Genomic DNA, 19,306 nt, shown 5'->3' with positions numbered 1-19,306 from the left:
CCTGAATTCTCCTCTTTCATGTTGTGGCTGAGAAACATGGCACCAGGGGTTAGGCTGACACTTCCCAACTTCCTACCACACCCTCAGTATACTAGGGGGCAACCAGAAAAAAAAACGTAATTTATTTATAAAAAATTGTGTATTTATTCTTACATATCACCTTTAGAGTACTCTCCATTTGGTGCAATACACCTATCGAGATTTTTTTTCCCCACTGCTCAGAACAGTTTTTGAATTCTTCGATTTTGATGCCATTCAGTGCTTCTGCCATTTTCTGCTTTCTCTTTTACCTCTTCCACATGGCAAAACCGTTTCCCTTTGAGGACTTCTCTGATCTAGGAAAACAAAAACAGTTGCTTGGAGTGAGATTGGGTGAATAGAGAGGGTGAGGCACATGGGCCATGCTGTTTTGACAGCTGAACACCTCTCTGCACAGTATGGGCAAGTGCACTTATAAATCACCCATCATGAAATGGACAAATGCGTTGAAAGAATCTTCAAAAAAAATTCCTGAAGCTGAACACAGCCTCTCACAACAATGCCAGCTGGTACACTGATCCAGATGGGTTCCTAGAACACTCACCTAGTGGGGGAAGCCTATACTACAAGGGGCCTACCCTCCAAAAGATAATATTTGTTTTTTTGAGAGTCCCCCCTTGTATCTTCCTCTGCAGTGACAATCTACAGGCTATTGCCATCTGGAAGTATCCCCAAGCAATTGTTGAAAGACATAAGGATATTGTCATTTCTGATGGCTTCCTGAGTTTGGAGGGAAAAAAATTGGGCTTATGACACTCACAATGTCCTCTAAAAGGTGGTAACTCCATTTATTGAAAGAGAAGCTCAACAATTGGGTAACTTTTTCCTATTGATTCCATATGGATGGTCTATAGAATAAAAATTCCGAATTTATTATCTTGGTTTCCTGATAAGGACTGCTGGTCCTGTTGTAGCCTTAAGGAAACTAGTTGTGCCCCTTCGGTACACTTTAGTGTCCTCAGACGCAAGACCCAGGCATCTTTGTGTAAAGAAAGAAAGGATCTAGAACAGTCAGTCAGCTGCAGAGGGTTCCACGGTCCCTCTGCCCACCCCTCCTCCCCCACTGGTGCAAGAGGGAACGCTTTGAATCAGTGTTTATAGTGCTCTTGGCTTCCAGTTGTGCCCTACTCCAGTTCCTTCATATAAGCACAAATAAGGTGATTATGAATTCTATATCTTGAACAGAAAATGAAGAGGCAGTGTATGAACCAGATGCATAAGCCATTCAAGAAACACAGAAAATGCTTGCTTTAGGAAAATAGACATGGCACTATTAACCTGGACTTGGCTTCCAGCCCCACCCCCCAATATTGGTAATACTTTTTTTTGGAAAAAATAAAATACAGAAAGATCCAGGAAATAATATGACATTCTTATTTACCCACTGCTCAGAATTTACAAATTTGAGCATTTTTATCGTACCTGCTTCAGATATTTTTAATAAATAAAATAAAATTTTGCAGATAAAGTTCAAGTTTAAAAAACCCCCTTGGCTCCTTTCTCTTTTCAGCCTCCCTAGAGACAACCATTAGGAATCTGGTTTGTATCCTTCCAGTTCATGATTTTATGCATTTATGATATATATGTCATATATAAATCCATAATATTATTTTGTTTATGTTTTAAAGTTTGTGAAAGTGGAATCATATACATGTGTTATTGTTTTCTTCTGTCACTTGACATTATAATGAATGAGTATAATCTGTTTAGGTATATTGTGAGTTTTAATGTATCTGGACTTTTTCTAATGACTCAATTTGTGGTTTCTATTTATCATGTGTTTTCCCTTGCTTTGTTCTTTTTTTCCCTTGCCTTTTGTAGGAAAATTTGCTTACTTTTACTCCTCTTTGACTTGTAAGTTTATAGATCCTATTTCTTTTCTTAAAAATTTTAATGACTATCCTTAAATTTTATTTTAACAAAGTCTAAAATTTTTGTGTCTGTATTGTCTTTCAGAACAAAACCAGGACCTTTAACTTCTGATCTATCCTGCTTTCATCTTTTGCAGTGGTTATTGTCGAGAACTGTGCTGTCCAGTATAGTAGTCAACAGTTTCATGAGGCTATTTACATAAAAAGAATGAGCTGAATTTTTAAAACTTTAATTTTAATCAACTTAAATTTAAAAACTAGTATTAGATTCAGTTATTGGAAAATGTTAAATATGTTTGAAAAAACCTGGATATGTAAAATCACTATATACTTTATGAACTCTAAATACAGATCAGGTAATCCTAGTGAAATTTTAGTATTTGAATGGAGATGTGCTAGAGTGTAAAATGCGTGTCAGATTTTGGAGATTTAGTACCAAAAAGTTTATGTAATATCTCAATAATTTATATATTGATTAAATGTTGAAGTAATAAAACTTTAGATATTCAGTAAACTAAAATCTTATTAAAATTAATTTCATCTACTTTTTTACTTTTTTAATGTGGCTATAGAAAATCTAGAATTACATAATATATTTCTATAGGACAGCACTGATACAGCATTTATATTGAAATTTTCTGCAATTTAAACACACATAAAATAGGTATTATTATCTATAGGTAATAGTTCATTAGATTTACCAACATTTTTTCTTATATATTTTCCTTCCATCTGGATTCATGTTTTTAATGGCTGAATTTAACCCTTTAGTAATAAGTCCTTATTGAATAAAAGGCTCTATTGGGCTTTGTCATATTCTGCCTTTATTCTTAGCTGGGTATAGAATTCTAGTTTGATAGTCTTTATAAGCTCCTTGAACATTATATTTTCTTACCTTTGTAGTTGCTGGTAAGAAGTAATATTTTATAGATAATCCATCTTTTAACCCTTATAACTTTTAAGATTTTTCTCATTTTCCTTGGCATTCTGCAGTTTTTCTTAAATCCTCACCAGAGGGCATGTTTATTGATTTTTGAGAGTGGGGGGACAGAAAGAGAGAGAGAAAAAGAAACATAGAGGTCGATGTGAGAAACATCAATTCGTTGCCTCCCTTAAAAGTCCCTACTGGGGCTCGAGCCCACAACCTAGATATGTGCCCTGATGGGGGATCGAATCTACAACCTTTTTTGTGTACCATATGATGCTCCAATCAACTGAGCCACCCGGCCAGAGAAGCATTCTAGTTTTATTACAGTATTTCCAATGTATTTGTTTGTTCTTTTGGTTTCCAGTTTGTTCCTTGGTATGAACTTTCAATCTGGAGAGTCATGACTTCAATTTGGAAATAGTCTTGGCTTTATTTATGTCTTTGCCTTCCTCCTAGTACTTCTGTTCTCTGCTTCCAAAATAACTATTAGGTATATATGGAGCTTCTCAATTAGTCACTGTGTCTTCTAACCTCTCTTTCATATTATTCATTTCTTTATTTCTCCTTATTGCATTCTGGGCTAATTTCTCAGCAGTCTGTGACAATTCATTATTTCTTTTACTGTCCCTGGTCTAGTGTTTATGTTTCAAGTTTTTCTTATTTCAATGAGCCTACTTTTATTTTCAAAATTTGTAATTAAAAAAATTTCAACTGCCTGTTGATTTTTGCCAAAGTTTAGGCCTTCTTGGCTGACTCTCTGTCCTCATCAGGTTGCCAGGTGTTCAGTGGTCCATTTGCCTGGAGACTTGCCCTCAGATCAGCTCTCAGCAGTGCTCTAGACTCCCAGAATCCCTATGGTGCCTTTCATCTGGCCACCATGTATGTCCCTGACCCCATGCTAGCTCTCAACTCAGTACCCATGCCACGCGTGTGCTGAAGGAGCCTTAGATATGTGAATGAGACCTTTTCATTTGATCATGGTTGTCTGCTGTCTTGACCACTCTGGGTTCAAACTGGATTAGCCTAAACCCACGCTGTCCTGGGGAGTCGGGTAAGAGCCCCTCTGCTTTGGAAGTCCCAGCCCCCCACCGTAGTCACCTCCATCTTTCCCATCAGCCTGCTAGAATACTGACATATGGCTGAGATCATCTATGTACACCCTCAAGCTTTGTTTCCCTCTTTCCTTTGTTTTTATTCTTCATAATCCTTTGGGACAAAAAAATTCAGATTTTTCTTTTAATCCCTTCATACCACACCCTCCTTACCATCTCCAGCCTCCTGACTAAATGTTAATCTTAGACAAGGCATGTGATAAGATAACCTGAAATGATTGATCTTTCTGATTAGTATGCCCGTTAATCTATGCAACAAAAACAGGTGACAAGATTGCAGGGAATCTGGATGTAAGGGGATGTGCTCAAGTCTGAGGCTCTATTGAATATGATTTGACAGTATGTTTGATAATTCAGGAGACTCATTAAGAGCTTTTATCTTTTGCTGCATAACATCTATATAACAATTCGCCGTCTATGACATGTTCTTCTTAACATCTCGCTTGATCACAAGCATAACCCTTTGAATTACATGTCACTATCATTCATAGGTAAAGAGACAGCCACAGTGATCAAGGCACTGCCTTAGATCACATAGCTCCTAGGTAGAAAGCCAAGATTTAGGCCTGCGTCCTGACCTGCATTCATGCCACAGTACCACATTGATCCCAGGGTAAAGATTACTTGGGTTGTTCCTGACTGCAAGTTTGTTACACACTTGTTAATAGCAAGCCCTTGTGGAGAGATTGCCAGGGAAACCAGCTTTGCCTAGAATTGTAGTTCTTCACATCTTTCATCTGAAGACATTAATATTTTCAATTATTCTTCGGCAGCCGTCCATCTCGAGAGACGATGGTGTAGCTTCTTAAGAGTCTTATCTGCACCGCCGAGAATGGCTGTGCAGTCCGACTCGGGAGTGACACGGTGTCTGTCTCCTCCCGTGTTGAATCGACATCTTGCGATGACGCTGGAGTGTCCTCTCCAGTGAAGCTGAAGCTACAGAGCCTGGGCAGGGTGATATGGAGGGTCTGCTGTTGCCCATGCAGCAGACCCCCCCTCTCTTCGCAGCTGAAGGGTCCAAGGGAAAGACGGAGTCAATACAGCTTGGCTTCAGGTGCGCTGCAGGAGTTGCCGGTGTTGACTACAACGTCAAACCGCCTTAGGGACTCCGGCTCCGGATTTTCTGTCAGGGTTTACTCCCTTAGCCTTTCCCCTGAAGAGGTATGCCGCAAGGCAACGGAGGTTTTTTGGAGTCAGAGTTTTCCTTCTCTGATGTGCCCTGACTGGAAGATCGAACCAGCGACACTTAGCTCGCAGGCCGACGCTCAATCCACTGAGCCAAACCAGCCAGGGTAATTTTCAATTATACCTGCTTTATTATATGGTATCTTTAAAAGTTTCTCTTTTTCAATAACTTACATCCAATTCAAACATTTTAGGTCAGTGTTTAAAGAGTACTCTCTCAGTCATATAGCTCTCACTAATCCACTGCATGGAAAAATATTAAAAATAATGTCATTAAATCATTTTTTATTTTTTAATTTCATTTAACATCAGCAATAGCTATATGCTGCTTCCTTAAATGTCTGTCAGTAACAGGCAGAGGGTACCCCAGATAAATCTGCTGAGTGGCCCGACAGGTGTAAAAGACAGCCCAGCACTCCTTGACAACAGAGGGTCTGGTCTGTGGCCAGAGGATTGAGATTGTAGCCAAGAAGTAAGCGTAGGCCAATGGTCCATCTAGGGATTGTCTTCATATGATCACTTCCCAAGATTTTGCCCTCTCTAATTCTGCTGACGAATATAGCAGTAGATCTGTGAATCAGACAATCCTGTGCACGAGAGTGGAGAACAGAAAAGAAAAACTCTGTTTCCCTTCATGAAAGAGAAGGTTCCCTGGAGGAGGGAAAAATAGAATAGTTGATTTGAGAGCTCCATGGATCTGGGGAGCTCTAGGGAGAGGTAAACTGGGTAACAGGAAACCCTAGGAAGAAGAGAAGGTTTACTGTGTCCTTTGACTTGAAGGAAGGCTTTTGTCTTTATCAAAGACTATATACTTCCGACCTGTCTTACATATTATTTTTAGAAGTTTTCTTAATTTAGCATTATTTAATGTATACTTTCAATGTAGTCACATAGCCTATTTTTAATTCCATTGAATTAAGTTACATAGTTTACTTAAACATTTGCAGTAAGTCATTTCCAGTTATTCCATATTAGAAATAACACAAATAAAACTGTATTTTTACATTCTCCTTTGAGTCCTAGTTCTAAAATTGGAATTGCTGTGTCATTATATAATTAGACCTATGTCTTTTTTATGATGCCAGGTTGTTCTTTGATAATATTATGTTAGTTTACAGTGTCACCTGCCCCACCAAACAGTGGGTTTTATGATCTTTTCTTTTTTCTCATTCTATCAGATAAGGCATTACCACACAGCTGTTTTTATTTTGCTAAGCCAAATGTTGTGCCAAACATTAATTTGATATTTGTGTTTTTTCCTTATGGAATTCTATTCATATCTTATGTTAAATAGCTCAATTTTCTAATTAGTTTGTTTTAATCTTACTTATTATCTTTAGCCAATAAAAATATATTGGGGTAATTGCTATTTCATGTAAATCTAAGTATATTTTCCCCATTGTATGCAAGCCCGTAAAAGAGGCAGGTTTGGGCTGTCACAAGAGGGGTTAGGTGCTGCACGGGGGCTGGATCAAAATCAGGGAACAAATCAGATGGGCTGGCAAGGCGCTTGGCTGTGCTGTGAGGCTGGGAGTGCGGTGGAGGTGCTGGAGTTGATAATGGGAAAATAATGATAAATATCAAGTCAGGTCATATCAAGAAACGGGCCGAAATCAAAGCCAAGCAGCCATGGGATAAAAATATGCTTTTGCAATTGTCCGGGCTTTTCTAGCATGTTGCCCTCATCTCAGAGCATCAAAGCGACTGGAACATGCGGGTGGATTCCAGGCATTCCGGCCACTGACTGCTGGGTTCCTGTTCTTTCACCCGCATGGAATCATCAAAGAATGAAAATCGCTTAGGGTGAATGTGCGTTGAGAACAGGGACTCATATCAATTCTTGCGACACTCCCGGTTTAAAACAAGAGCAGTTACGCAGATAAGTGCTGTGTGTGCGCGTGTGTGTGCGCTCGCGCACGTGCGCAAAATATATCCTCATACAAACTTTTTCCCCGCAAAATATCTGTTGGTTTATACGGTCCAGAGAATTTAAACAACTTTTTAAAAAATCTCCCTCTAATGTTTGTTTTCCAATATAAATACAGTTCACTGATTTTTTTTTTTTTTCTAGTCTCCAGAGAATACTGAAGGCAAGGATGGATCCAAAGTAACTAAACAGGAGGTAAGTATATCTTTGACATCCTGTATTTAATTATTCTACTGGAATTTTTAATATTGTTATGATAGTCTGCATCCGAATGAGTACTATTTTTACACAAGGTGGTTGAGAATGCATAAGGCAGAGATAAAAGTGTCACTGTGTAGTCTCCCTTGCCCTCAGTATATTTCAGTCAGGTTCACAGATGAGGCATTTTCCATTTACTATGTTATTTATGTTTCTACCCGTCAGTCCTGCTGTCTGTTAAAGCAGATACTGAGAATTCCTTCAGGGAAAAAATTGAGATAATAGGTAAATTCATCAAGGAGAACAAAGTCTGCCTTTCACAGCAAGAAAATACAAGACTGTTGATTTAATAAATTCTCTGCTCTGGTGAGTGAATTATAAATTACTTTTTAGGCTCTGAATATTTGCCTAAGAGGAGTCATCTCTAAAGTCAAAAACTATGGAGGATACATAAGATGTCAAAATATTAAAGTTGGATTTTTAAAATCAGAAAATTCTTAGAGGTTAAAATAATTAATCAGGCAATAGTTCAACGAAGCTCAGCATTAAAATACAGAAAACTCCCAAAAGCTAGGTACTTGGAAGAGATGCTTGCATTTGACGCTCTGTGGTAATATCACAAATTTCTAAAAGGAGATGGATGAAAAAGTAGCAAGTGAGATGGTTATGGTGACAGCCATTCACTTTTGTACAGAGTTTGCAGTGTGTTGAAAAACTGCAGCGCTTCGTCGTCATCGGCAGCCGTCCGTCTCGAGAGACGATGGTGTAGCTTCTTAAGAGTCTATCTGCATCGCCGAGAATGGCTGTGCAGTCCAACTCGGGAGTGACACGGTATCTGTCTCCTCCCGTGTTGAATCGACATCTTGTGATGACGCTGGAGTGTCCTCTCCAGTGAAGCTGAAGCTACAGAGCCCGGGCAGGGTGATATGGAGGGTCTGCTGTTGCCCATGCAGCAGACCCCCCCTCTCTTCGCAGCTGAAGGGTCCAAGGGAAAGACGGAGTCAATACAGCTTGGCTGTTAAACTTACATACTAAATGGGTCTTGAGAGACACAAAAACAATATCTAGTTACAGATTCTCTGGGTGATTCGTACTGTGGATAACAATTCAGAGGAGTTTATCATGATAGTAAAATCCCTACATAAGATTTGTACAAGGAAATTCACTCAGCCAAATGGAAAACCTTTAATAAAATCTATAAAGAAATAATGTAAAAGCAAAACAAAACTGTGTATAACCAAGCCCCCACCATCAATTTACCAAGCATTCAGTGTCTTAACAGTTTGGGAGGTGACGTGTGTGATCCAGAATCAAGTCTCTATACAAATGCTAGAACCAACCAAAAATGATGACTGTTTGAATTTCTTGAATGTAGAAAAATATAATTGGTAGAACAGTTGGCTAAGTGTAACAAACCTTAATGTTTTTAGATTTGGGCACAAAATACATTTGGGTGTCTCCTTAGGGACTGCTATTGAAACTGATCTGTTAGTCAGAAAACCTAGAAACCACTGCACATAGTAGATCTTGGATAGTGAAAACAGTCTTTCCAATCTTTCTTCACTAAAAGCAATCAAGCTGTTTATAATATATGTAAAAGAATATACCTGTCTCATACATATTATTTTAGCCCCAGAATTTTTATGATCTATATTACAGGCATATTGTGATTTGCTTTATTGTGCTTCACAGGTCTTGCATTTTTTACAAATTGAAAGTTTGTGGCAACTGCTGAAGGCTCAGATCATGATTAGCATTTTTTAGTCATAAAGTATTTTTTATTAAGGTATATACATTGCTTTTTTAGGCATAATGCTATTACGTACATTAACAGACTGCAATGTAGTGTAAACACGACTTTTATATGCACTGGGAAACCAAAAATTCTGTGTGACTCACTTTATTACTATATTTACTTTATTGAGGTGTTCTGAGAGTCATGCCTGTATTTTTATTTTTTATTATTTTTAATATTCTACTTTACATTATTATATATATTATATTATAGATAATGAATATATTTTCTAGATAAGACCCTACCTGTTCCTTCAGGACATCAACACAATTATTTGAAAAGTGAAAGGTCAGAGGGTTAGCTGGTGGTTTAGGGTTTAAGGTAAGAGCTGTCAGACAGTATATTGATTGACTTTTACCCCCACTGAATCATTTGAATTTTCTAGTTATGCTATTGATTGTACTAAGCCTTGAGTATAGCAAAGATATCACTTACAGAGGACTTGGAAAGCCTTTGTCCCTGCTGTAATATTTGAAGGGTTTGGTGCAGGATTTAATATTTGGAAAAAATGGCCCAAACAATATATTAGTCATTACGCTCGGCAGTTTACAAAGCCCTTTCACGTGTGTTATTCTGTCTGACCCTTACAATAACCCTGAAATGAGGGCAAAGCAGATTCATTTCTTGATTAGAAACATATTGAGCGACTCTAACACACCAAACACTGTTCTAGGCTCTGCAGAGTCCACGGTGAACAGAAGCAAAAATCTCTGCCTTCATGGAGCTTCCATTTTAGCAGGGGGGAGAGAGAGTGAAGTAAAATAGTTGGATATTTGCTATAAAGAAAAATAAAACAAGGAAAGGGAATAGTGAATGTCAGAGAAGTACTATGTTTGATAATAGACAGATATTATTATCTTCATTTTCACTATTGCAAATAGCATCCTCAGAGACATATATGATTTTCCCCACATGTCACACCTTGTAAAGTGCAGAACCAGGAAAGATAACTGAATGTCCTGATTCAAAGTCCTCTGTTCTCATGCTCCTTTTGTGGTGATTATAAAAACCTAATTATCCAGTGCTTCTTCTCTGCCGAGGCTCTGATTTAGATCTTTCCCTACCTCCCAGTTTTGCAAAGAAAGTCATTTCTATTTAGTTCCTCTTTTCTGTTTGGGAATTAAAAGCAACTTGAATTTTGGGTTTTGTTTGGAAGTAAGTACAAGGTCAGGCTTAGGAGTGTTAAGAAATTTCATAAAAATAAACATACTTCCAAATTACAGTGGAATGACCCATATGTTTCAAGGAGTATTCAGCAGAGCCCAGTGATTCTCCTTGAATCCAGCTATCTCCATCCTGGTGAATATAATCATAGCAAGATTAGACTTCCATGCCATGTTGTTTTTGCCTCCAGGACAAAAAAGTAAAAGATTCCATGTCTTTCAGACTAGTCTTCACCAGAATTTTCTCCGGCCCAGGGAATGGTCAGCTGATCAGTAAATGCTCATTGAATAAATTCCATTGTGCCCAGCACCTATATACCACAGTGACAAATCCTCACATTGTTTCTGTAACTTTCTTGGTGATCTGTCATTCTAAGTGCCTCCCTTCTTTCCCTGAGAACCATTCTTTTGGCCGCTTTTCCTGAGGATTCACATTCAATAAATCGAGATAAATGTTTACTATATTTATTTTCATAGTGGTCCTGCCCAATAGCCTGAGTCTCAAATGAATACTTCAAATTCTAGTGTTTCAATGAGGAAAAAAATAGGAGTCTAGTCTATTTATTATTTAATAAATATAGTCCAGTCATTTACGGATTTTTAGGGCTGTGAAAGCTTATAGAACTCCCCAGGAAGGCGTACACACTTGCATGGGTACCCAGTCCTGCTGTCAGCCTCCACTGTTTACACTGAAAAAGAAAACCTCTTCTGATGGTTACCAGAAAGGAAAATGTAAGAAAATTATATATATATATATATATTATATATATATATATATATATATATGTATACACACACACACACACACACACACACACACATATATATATATTTGTAACGTAGAAAGAAGAGCTGATAAATTGTAGGCAGGAGGTCATAAAATGATTTTACTGTAAAAGACGTAGTTTTCGGAGGTTAGTTGTTTTAGACAGCCTAGAGAAGCAAACTTTGTTTCTGTGTTAATTTCCTCATTTTTTGATTTTGCAACTCCTGTACTGGGCCTGAATTATAAAAAGGTAGTGAGTTCTTTGCATCAGAACAGCTTTCAGGCTCTGCAGAGCAATGCTTTGGTTGGAATGTCTCTCTTGAAATCCCTAAGGGCTCTCTGACATCTCCCGGCCTCTTCATATGTTTGGGTGTTCACATTGGGAGGGAAAGAGCAAGAACATGAGTTGGGGAAATTTTCACATGATTTGGCCTCACTTCAGTGTTTATCAGGCCAGTTAGTTGGCAGGTAGGAAGGCAGTTATGAGTAATGGTTAACGTATTTGGCCCCTTTTCAGGCCCCAAAACGAACAGTACCTGAGTACAGGCATACCTCGGAAATATTACAGGTTTGGTTCTAGACCACCACAATAATGCAAATATCATAATAAAGCAAGTCACATGAATTTTTTGTTTACCAGTGCATATAAAAGTTATAGTAACACTATACTGTAGTGTATTAAGTGTGAATAGCATTATGTCTAAAAAACAATGTACATAACTTAATTTTAAAAATTTTTATTGCTAAAAAGTGCTATCACTGGAATCTTCGGCGAGTCATAATCTTTTTGCTGGTGGAGGGTCTTGTCTTGCTGTTGATGAAAACACAGTCATCTGCAAAGTGCACTAAAATGAGGTAGTAACCTTAGCATTTCTCCCAGGTTCACATGCTGTACATTTCTAGTGCTCACCCATTGTGTTCAGCTCCACATTTATTGGAACTGCAAAAATTGAGGGGCACAGACACGAGATGGATGAGGTGAACAATGAGAAAAGGCCAACATGGTTCACAAAAGTTGACACCAACTGGAGAGGGATTCAGATAAGGTCTGTTCACTCCTCTTTGGCATACAGTCTGCCACTTTTCCTCTGGGAGACTATCTTCTGAGCTCACTTGTGGCTGTGCTTGACTTGTGAGATGGCGTGGGTAGTTCTTGAAGCCTCACAGAACCATCAAAACTGAGCTCTGTTAGAAAATTGTTGTGTACTCATTGCTCCTCCTTGCTCTAACTCCGCCTTAAAGAAGCACAAGTCACCCACCTGCTGCCCTGTTTAACTGGCCATCCTGAGAAAGGCATCACAGAATTTGGGTTCTGAGTCCCAGTGATTTGTAGTACATCTTCATGATAATTCTAACAGACGTGGTATTCTCTGTGGAGCATCTAATGCAGGCATCCCTCTGTACTGTGTGCCCAGTGGTGCATCCTCTCCTTATGTAGTGAATATATCACAGCCACTGCTTAACCTGCAGCCTCGTAGGCTCAGCACATTCTGCTAGCTGGCCCTTCAGTTCTCAGTTCTGATCTTCCCCTGAGATCCCAGGGTTGAAGTTACTTGTGAAGGCTCTGGCCCTTCATTTCCTTCTGTAGTTTAAAGAAAGATATGTTTAGCTTCCTGTGGCTATTTTCAGCAAGAGATTTCTTAGATGTGGAGATGGCAAGAAATATTTCTTTAAGTTTGGTCTGACCAGCTGACCCAGATTGACCTAAGAAGTTCATGATTCCTTGCACTCATGGCATGGGCTGTTACTGATCATTTTGGTTGACCCCCTTAAAAAACTATTTGAAACATTTAAGCTATTATAATGAGTGTGCATAAGGCAGCAAGAATTAGGGAAAAGCTTGTGTTCATTTTTTGAGCAAATATTATTGAGTATCTACAATATGTTAGGTGGCATACTATTCTATTCAAGTTAGAGCAGTGAATAAGAAAAAGTATGGAATATTTACTTCTGGGATAGTTTTAAAGAAAGGCAATTGAACTTTTAGAATGTGAAGTCCCTTGGGCAGCCATCTTTTGCTGGTGGTAAATAGAATATCAATTCTGTATGCTTACTTCTGAAATGCCTAGAAGAGTTCTGTTATTTAAAATTTTCTTTGCCATCTCATTTGCTAACCTGCACCATCACTGAAGAAGAAAAGATTTCCTGAAAAACATCAGTCTAAACACAGTTTATCTCTAAATGCCCTGAACTTCCAAATTAAAAGAAAATATTAGTGAACTTTACTCTTTAAATCTTTAAACATATGCATTTATTTAGTAGAGAAATAAATGTGTTTATTTTGTTGCAGGTAAAAGGCAGTCATTAACTGCCTATGACTTGTAGTCATTCTCTTTTCTAACAGAGTAACAAGGTGGGGAACTCCTGCTATTTTGGTTTCTACACAATTATGTAACTTTCTTATATTAACTATAAGCTTTAGTTCCAATTGTAAGGACCAAGAGTCAGGCTGGAAACTAGTTCTTAAATAGCACCTCAGTATTCCCACTATCAGTTTTATTAAAAAAGTAGAGATTATGGTTTGGAGCTGGAATTCATCTTCCTTTTCTTTCCTTAGTCGCCACACCCTTACCTGGGAGAGGCCATTTCTTTGAACAGTGTGCCTGCACCTCCTCAGAAACACTTCTTGAGCATTAGGGTGCCCAGGGTTACTTAGGGCATTTCACTGTACTCACCGGGAGAGAGTGATGCAAGTCATACATTACAGTCTTTCAGCAAATATAAGATATTAAGAAAGAACTTTTTAAAATCAACTTGGTTGTGTATAATCACCCAAAATATGTATTTTTCCATTTTCTTTTGTAGCCCACAAGACGGTCTGCCAGATTGTCGGGGGTGAGTACTAGAGCCCCTTTGCTGTTAGTTCCTACGAGGACGTGTTCCCTCTGTCCACAGTGAAGCAGCAGAAGGAAGAGGAAGTGTTTCCCTTGAGTTTTTTTTTTTGGTTTTTTGGGAAGTTACATGGTCACAATATACAACAAATTCAACCATTTTTGCCAAGCAGTTTCCTTGATCAGATGTGTGAGTGACAAAGAGTGGCATGCCCTATTACCAAGACTGTAAAGCACAGAAGTAGTTTGATGCTGCTAGCTCTCTAAAACAAAAGAAGTTCATTAACCCTTTGAGTGCCATGCATAATTCGAAATTTGGATCAACATGAGAAAAAGTTATATCAATATATAACCTGAGGTACAAAAAAGAGAACAAAACATAAAATACGAATTATTCCACTGTTATTTACATTTATAGCCATCAAAAAAAGTCGCTGGGAGCAACACTGGCACTTTTGGGAAAATTTGTCAGCGTCACTCACAGCGACGTTGGCACTCAAAAGGTTAAGCAAAGCCACAGCCTTCCGATTCTGCCTATGATGTGTGAAAGTGGACTAGAATTCTGATTCTTTGTCTACAATCATATTTTAGAATATTTTGAAAGTTCTCTGACTCCATATGCTTTAGCCTTATTACAGAATTAGAGAATCTTTGATAAAAGTAAATATTCCACTTTGCTGCTTGGAGTCACCCTCTGTGGGCCAGGCCCAGGGGAAGAAATAAAGGTTAGCTCTTGAGAGCGGAGAGGGGCAGGTGCGCAATCCTTGGTGATGAGTATGCTCCAACTCTGCACTCCTGGCTGGCTATTGTGCTCCTTCTCACTGCTCTGCAGAGTGATGCCCAGTCTTCATTCTGCCAGCACAAGTCAGCCTGGCTCTATAGGGGAGGATTTGGGTTAAAGTACCAGCAGCTCACATTGCCCACTGAGAAGTAGGGAAAAGGCATTACCTCTTGGCTGACAACTTATAGCCCCATTTTAGATAGCACAGGATCTGCAAGCTCTTTTGGCCTTTGAGGAAGCATGGATTTCATCCTCAGCCAAGACCCATGCCTGGCACAGATCAGGAAATTAAAGCAGAAATGAATATCTGGACCAGTCACAAGTTCAGAAATATAACTGGATTTGAGTTGAGTGAGCCAGTGTTTCCCGTGAGTACCAACCTAAGGAGGTGATATCAGCGTTACCAGGAAGATGAAGAGCTGGGAGTTATGCTTGTGTGTGTACGCAGTTCATCCAGATTCTCCTCAAAGCCCTCAAAGATGGTGTGCTCTGTCTAATAGTAACTTTCACCATGGTTCAGAAGTTAGTTTTAACTCTTTATGCTTAACTATAGATTTTACTGAAAGCCATTGTATTCCATGGATCTCTAGCGTGTTAAGGGGATGGACCTTGTAAGTCAAATAATACTCAAATTTTAAAACAAGGCTTTTCCTGAGCACTAGGAACCAACAATGCAAGCACCTTGTACTGAGATCATTGCCCGGGGCGCCGACACAGAGCCTCCTCAGGGGCTAGTGGGATCACAGACTGTGAAACATCATCATTTCCTGCCCCATCAAAACACTTGAATGCTGAGTCAGGGGAAAGAGCTGTCTTACAGAAAATAATATAAAAGGACATTATTTGCTGTAAACTGAGAAATAAGTCTATGTTAATATACTATTTCAAAGCTCGAAATACAAATTTTTAAATCCTGATAATATTGTAGCCATGCAAGCTGTTGTATCTGGGGAGCAGACTGAAGATTTAGAGTGGCAAGAAGATTAATAAAAGCATTTCTTGTTTTTCAAGCTCACTTTTCTTTTCCTATTTGAAAGGTCGTGTCCAACAGCCAGTCTTAAGGTATTGAACTGTCTACAATTTTACTTTATGCCCCTGATGAAAAGGGCCAGATTCAATATGAACCTGAAACACCTACAGGCATTGGGGAGGAACATGTATTTTTCTCCACAGGGGAAACCTTGGCCAGTGTTTTCTATTTAAAAACCATTCCCCTTCTAGTCTCAGGAGAGATGTACACTTATTTTTTCTAGCTCCATAAGAGAAATATTTGCCCTGCCATAGCTATGGAAAACTAGAGATTTAAACTGGTTATCTTTCTCAGTGTTCCCGTGTCCCACCCACGCTCAGCACCCTGAGAAGCAGGCCAGGGCTGAAGCCCTGTGTGGAGGGGACTGTGAAACATCCCACAGGGCAGGAATGGGAATGGGAAAGAGAACCATACCAGGCAACAGAGAAATAATGCCTAGTGGACTCTTTGGCTAATACAGTCTGTGAAAAATCTTAAACTTTGGGGGCTAACAGTGGACATTTCATTAGTATAATCAGGTTCTTGAAAGAGAGTTCTAGTTACAAAATGAGCCCAGCTTCTGGGTGGGCGAGAGACTCTTCTCTCCTTGAGCTGACATTGGAGACGATGAAAGGAGGAAGACCCTTGGCTCCAGAACTTGAAAGCTACATGAGAAGTGAAAGGATTTGGAAATGATTTTGAAATGCCTCACAGGCAGCAGTCTTCTTTACTGGATGGGCTTTGCCTGTGATTGTGCTGTGATTTCTAGACTGTTGGGAAGGCTAGTGGGACCGAATTCATTGAGTCATTTAGCCAAGAGCCTGAGTCATCCTTTTTGCTGCTGTGCTGTGATAAAAGGAAGTGCAAAGACATCAGAGGCAGAAGCTTAAACCTGTTCCCGGAGAGCTATTCTGGACCAGGGAATAATGAGTTGAATTTTAAATCTCACCTGCCGTTCACTTGAGAACCCAAGGATGAAAATAGTTATGAAGTGCAGAGATCTGTACTCCGTGATCTGATGTTGAAAATAGAATGAAATATTTTTAAATGAACAAAATCATAGTCAAACTGGACTGTTGTCTTTGTAGTCTTTTTTGTGTTCTTTTTGGTCCTGAGGGTTGTCTTTGTCAGTATTTGTATAATTTATCTTTGCAGAAACCTGTGCCACCAAAACCTGAGCCTAAACCAAGAAAAACATCTGCTAAGGTAAGAGGTGCTCCCACCCCCACTTAGTCTATTTAAACAATGAATAAATTATAATATATCCAAAAGTCATCCAAGGGAAGATCACATTTAATGATTCAGGGTAAATGTACTGTATAGAAAGCTGTTACCCCTGCTACAGGCTTTTTCAAAAGGCATAAAGCACAGTTTTATGCTTTACCAGGAATGTGTTTTCTATTTGGTCAATAAAGTGAAGAAAGAGCATGTTGCTCTGAGAAGCCTCATGTCCGAGGGGGGGCTGGTAGCTTCTACCTGAACATGCTGTTCAAAGGGTGTTCCGAAGGTGTAAGCCTGACTATGGGCAATACTGTTGATGAGAGCTCGAGGACTTGGGGCTTCTGACTTCACATCACTGGTCTTAGTAGGTCCGCCTGATCACTAATAATAATTAATACTAGCAGGTAATACCAGCAAACACTTATATAACCCTTATATTATGCCAGACCCTGTTCTGATTGCTTTTCTCATATAACCCTCACAATTCCCACGTGAATTGTTTGAAATTATGCAAGTAGGTGATTCTGAAGCAAGTAGTTTGGTCTTAAAATTAGGATCTGGGTCTTCATTTTCAAGTTCTCTCTCAGCTTTCTAGTTGACTACTCAAGCCCATGTCCTCCCATGAAGTGTTTCACATGCTGGCTCTTCCCCGGCTCCTCCTCATCCTTCACCAGCTGCTGCTGTTCTCTCCACTGCCCACTTCATTGAGAGAGGAGCTCCACTGGACACATACATGAGGGGAATCACCGTGTTTTTCCCAAAGGGAAGGTCCCATGGGCTCTCTCAACAGCCTGTTACATTTCAGAGACTCAGTAGAACTCGGCTGATGCCCAGCAAAATTGGGGTCCCCCTAAAAGCCACCGTGTTGGCCCTGGTTGTGCTTTACCTTGTGTTTAGATTGGGGCTGACTGATCTTAGCTAACATCACACCATGTCTAACATAATCTGTCCTCTGATCCTCCGATAGAAAGAACCTGGAACAAAGATTAACAAAGGTGCTAAAGGAAAGAAGGAGGAGAAGCAGGAAGCTGGAAAGGAAGGTACTGCACCATCTGAAAATGGTGAAACTAAAGTTGAAGAGGTACTTTGCATAAATACCTCCCACTGATTGAATCAGTGTCTTATGAAATTGCTGGATCCTTCAGCTGGTGATATAGCATGTTCTTAATGTCTCTTCTCATTGCCTGTAATGTTATTTCAGATCCACATCTATCGCTCAACTGTTAGTGTCTCAACCTCCAGAGCTGCCCCACCCAGCACACTGTCAGTGAAAGGGCAGATTGAAACAGTGAGAGTTAAGGGTACAGTAGAAAATTCTGCATGTTTGCAGTGGCTAGAATCAGAGAGTGGTGTGGTGTTATTTATTAAGAACAGTGGGAGCTTGCAGCGAAAGCTTCTGTGGCTATTTTTTAAGCAGAAGGTAATAAATGTAGCCAAGTGTTTATGTAATAGATATACCTGTCTTGTCTGTTTTACACCCAGAGTTGAAATAGGTTTTCCAGTAGAGCTGCTAAAAAACAGATGTTTTAAAGTGTGTGTGTTGGTGGGGTGAATTTTTATTTAGCTTATAGTAGTTTTAATAGTAACTGTATCTTTTCTTTTTCCTTTCTTTTTCACAGGCACAGAAAACTGAATCTGTAGCTAACAAAGGAGAATGAATTGTCATGAAAAACTGGGGTTGATTTTATGTACCTCTTGGGACAACTTTTAAAAGCTATTTTTACCAAGTATTTTGTAAACGCTAATTTTTTAGAACTCTACTAGTTGGCATACAAAAATATATAAGAATTGACATTTTACCTTCTCATAATCAATCTTTTTGGAAATTCCCATCATCCTCGAGCAAAGTAAATTTAATATTGGAAGCTGTGTGTAAAATCGATTCAGCATTCCATGCATTTGCTTTAAATTTTTAGTCCTGTGCATACCATGGTGTTTTTACTGTGCATATTTGAATTTTTCATGCACTTTTCCAGAGCAATAATCAGTGGTCCTTTTGTACCAAGGTTTATGTGCTTTTAATGAAACATGGATAGTTGTGGCCACCTGCTGACTAGTTGTGGTTTAAAATAAAAGTTTTTCTTGCCTGTAAAATACCTGCTTCTTAGTAGTGTTTTTACTAAATTTAGACAGTGTTTTATTTTATTGTTGCAGAAGATATAAAGAATTTCTACAGTCTGTGCCATGATGGTATCTCTAATAAATCAAATACAATTGTTTCTTAATTATCTGACACTTAAAAATGTTATTATTTTAATAAAGTCATCTGTGAGTGCCAGTGGAGAATTACATCTAATACACTTCATACCAGCAGTGGCCCACAAAGATCACCATATATAAAACTTAATCAAAACCACTTTTTTGAAGTCTTTATAAACAGATATCATTCTGCTAAACCAGAACTAGTGAAACACCGTAAACTCAGTCTCATCCTTGAAAATTTCCCACTTTCAAATCACATTTGTACTAAAACACTTTCC

General features: G+C 38.9%; 1 protein-coding gene across 3 annotated transcripts in view; it reads left to right on the top strand.

The window, feature by feature from the left end:
• HMGN3 (high mobility group nucleosomal binding domain 3) overlaps positions 1 to 18,920 on the top strand; it is a 31,255-nt gene extending 12,335 nt beyond the window's left edge. Inside the window, exons 2-7 of one of the 3 annotated variants that reach the window (XM_090282686.1) lie at positions 7,207 to 7,257; positions 13,790 to 13,819; positions 16,761 to 16,811; positions 17,794 to 17,907; positions 18,028 to 18,114; positions 18,446 to 18,920. In XM_090282686.1, coding sequence (XP_090138812.1) covers positions 7,207 to 7,257; positions 13,790 to 13,819; positions 16,761 to 16,811; positions 17,794 to 17,907; positions 18,028 to 18,114; positions 18,446 to 18,484 — 372 coding nt within the window. In that variant the 3' untranslated portion in view covers positions 18,485 to 18,920. Of the gene's footprint in view, positions 1 to 7,206; positions 7,258 to 13,789; positions 13,820 to 16,760; positions 16,812 to 17,793; positions 17,908 to 18,027; positions 18,128 to 18,445 lie in introns of all 3 variants that reach the window. The other 2 variants (XM_090282687.1, XM_090282688.1) reach the window with 2 other exon arrangements.
• The last annotated feature ends 386 nt before the right edge of the window (positions 18,921 to 19,306 follow it).

Source organism: Furipterus horrens, unplaced genomic scaffold (assembly GCF_987537825.1).
Source record: "Furipterus horrens unplaced genomic scaffold, mFurHor1.1.pri manual_scaffold_6, whole genome shotgun sequence".
NCBI lineage: Eukaryota > Metazoa > Chordata > Mammalia > Chiroptera > Furipteridae > Furipterus > Furipterus horrens.
Note: the sequence above shows the minus strand (reverse complement) of the source record. Positions and strands in the feature narration are given on the sequence as shown.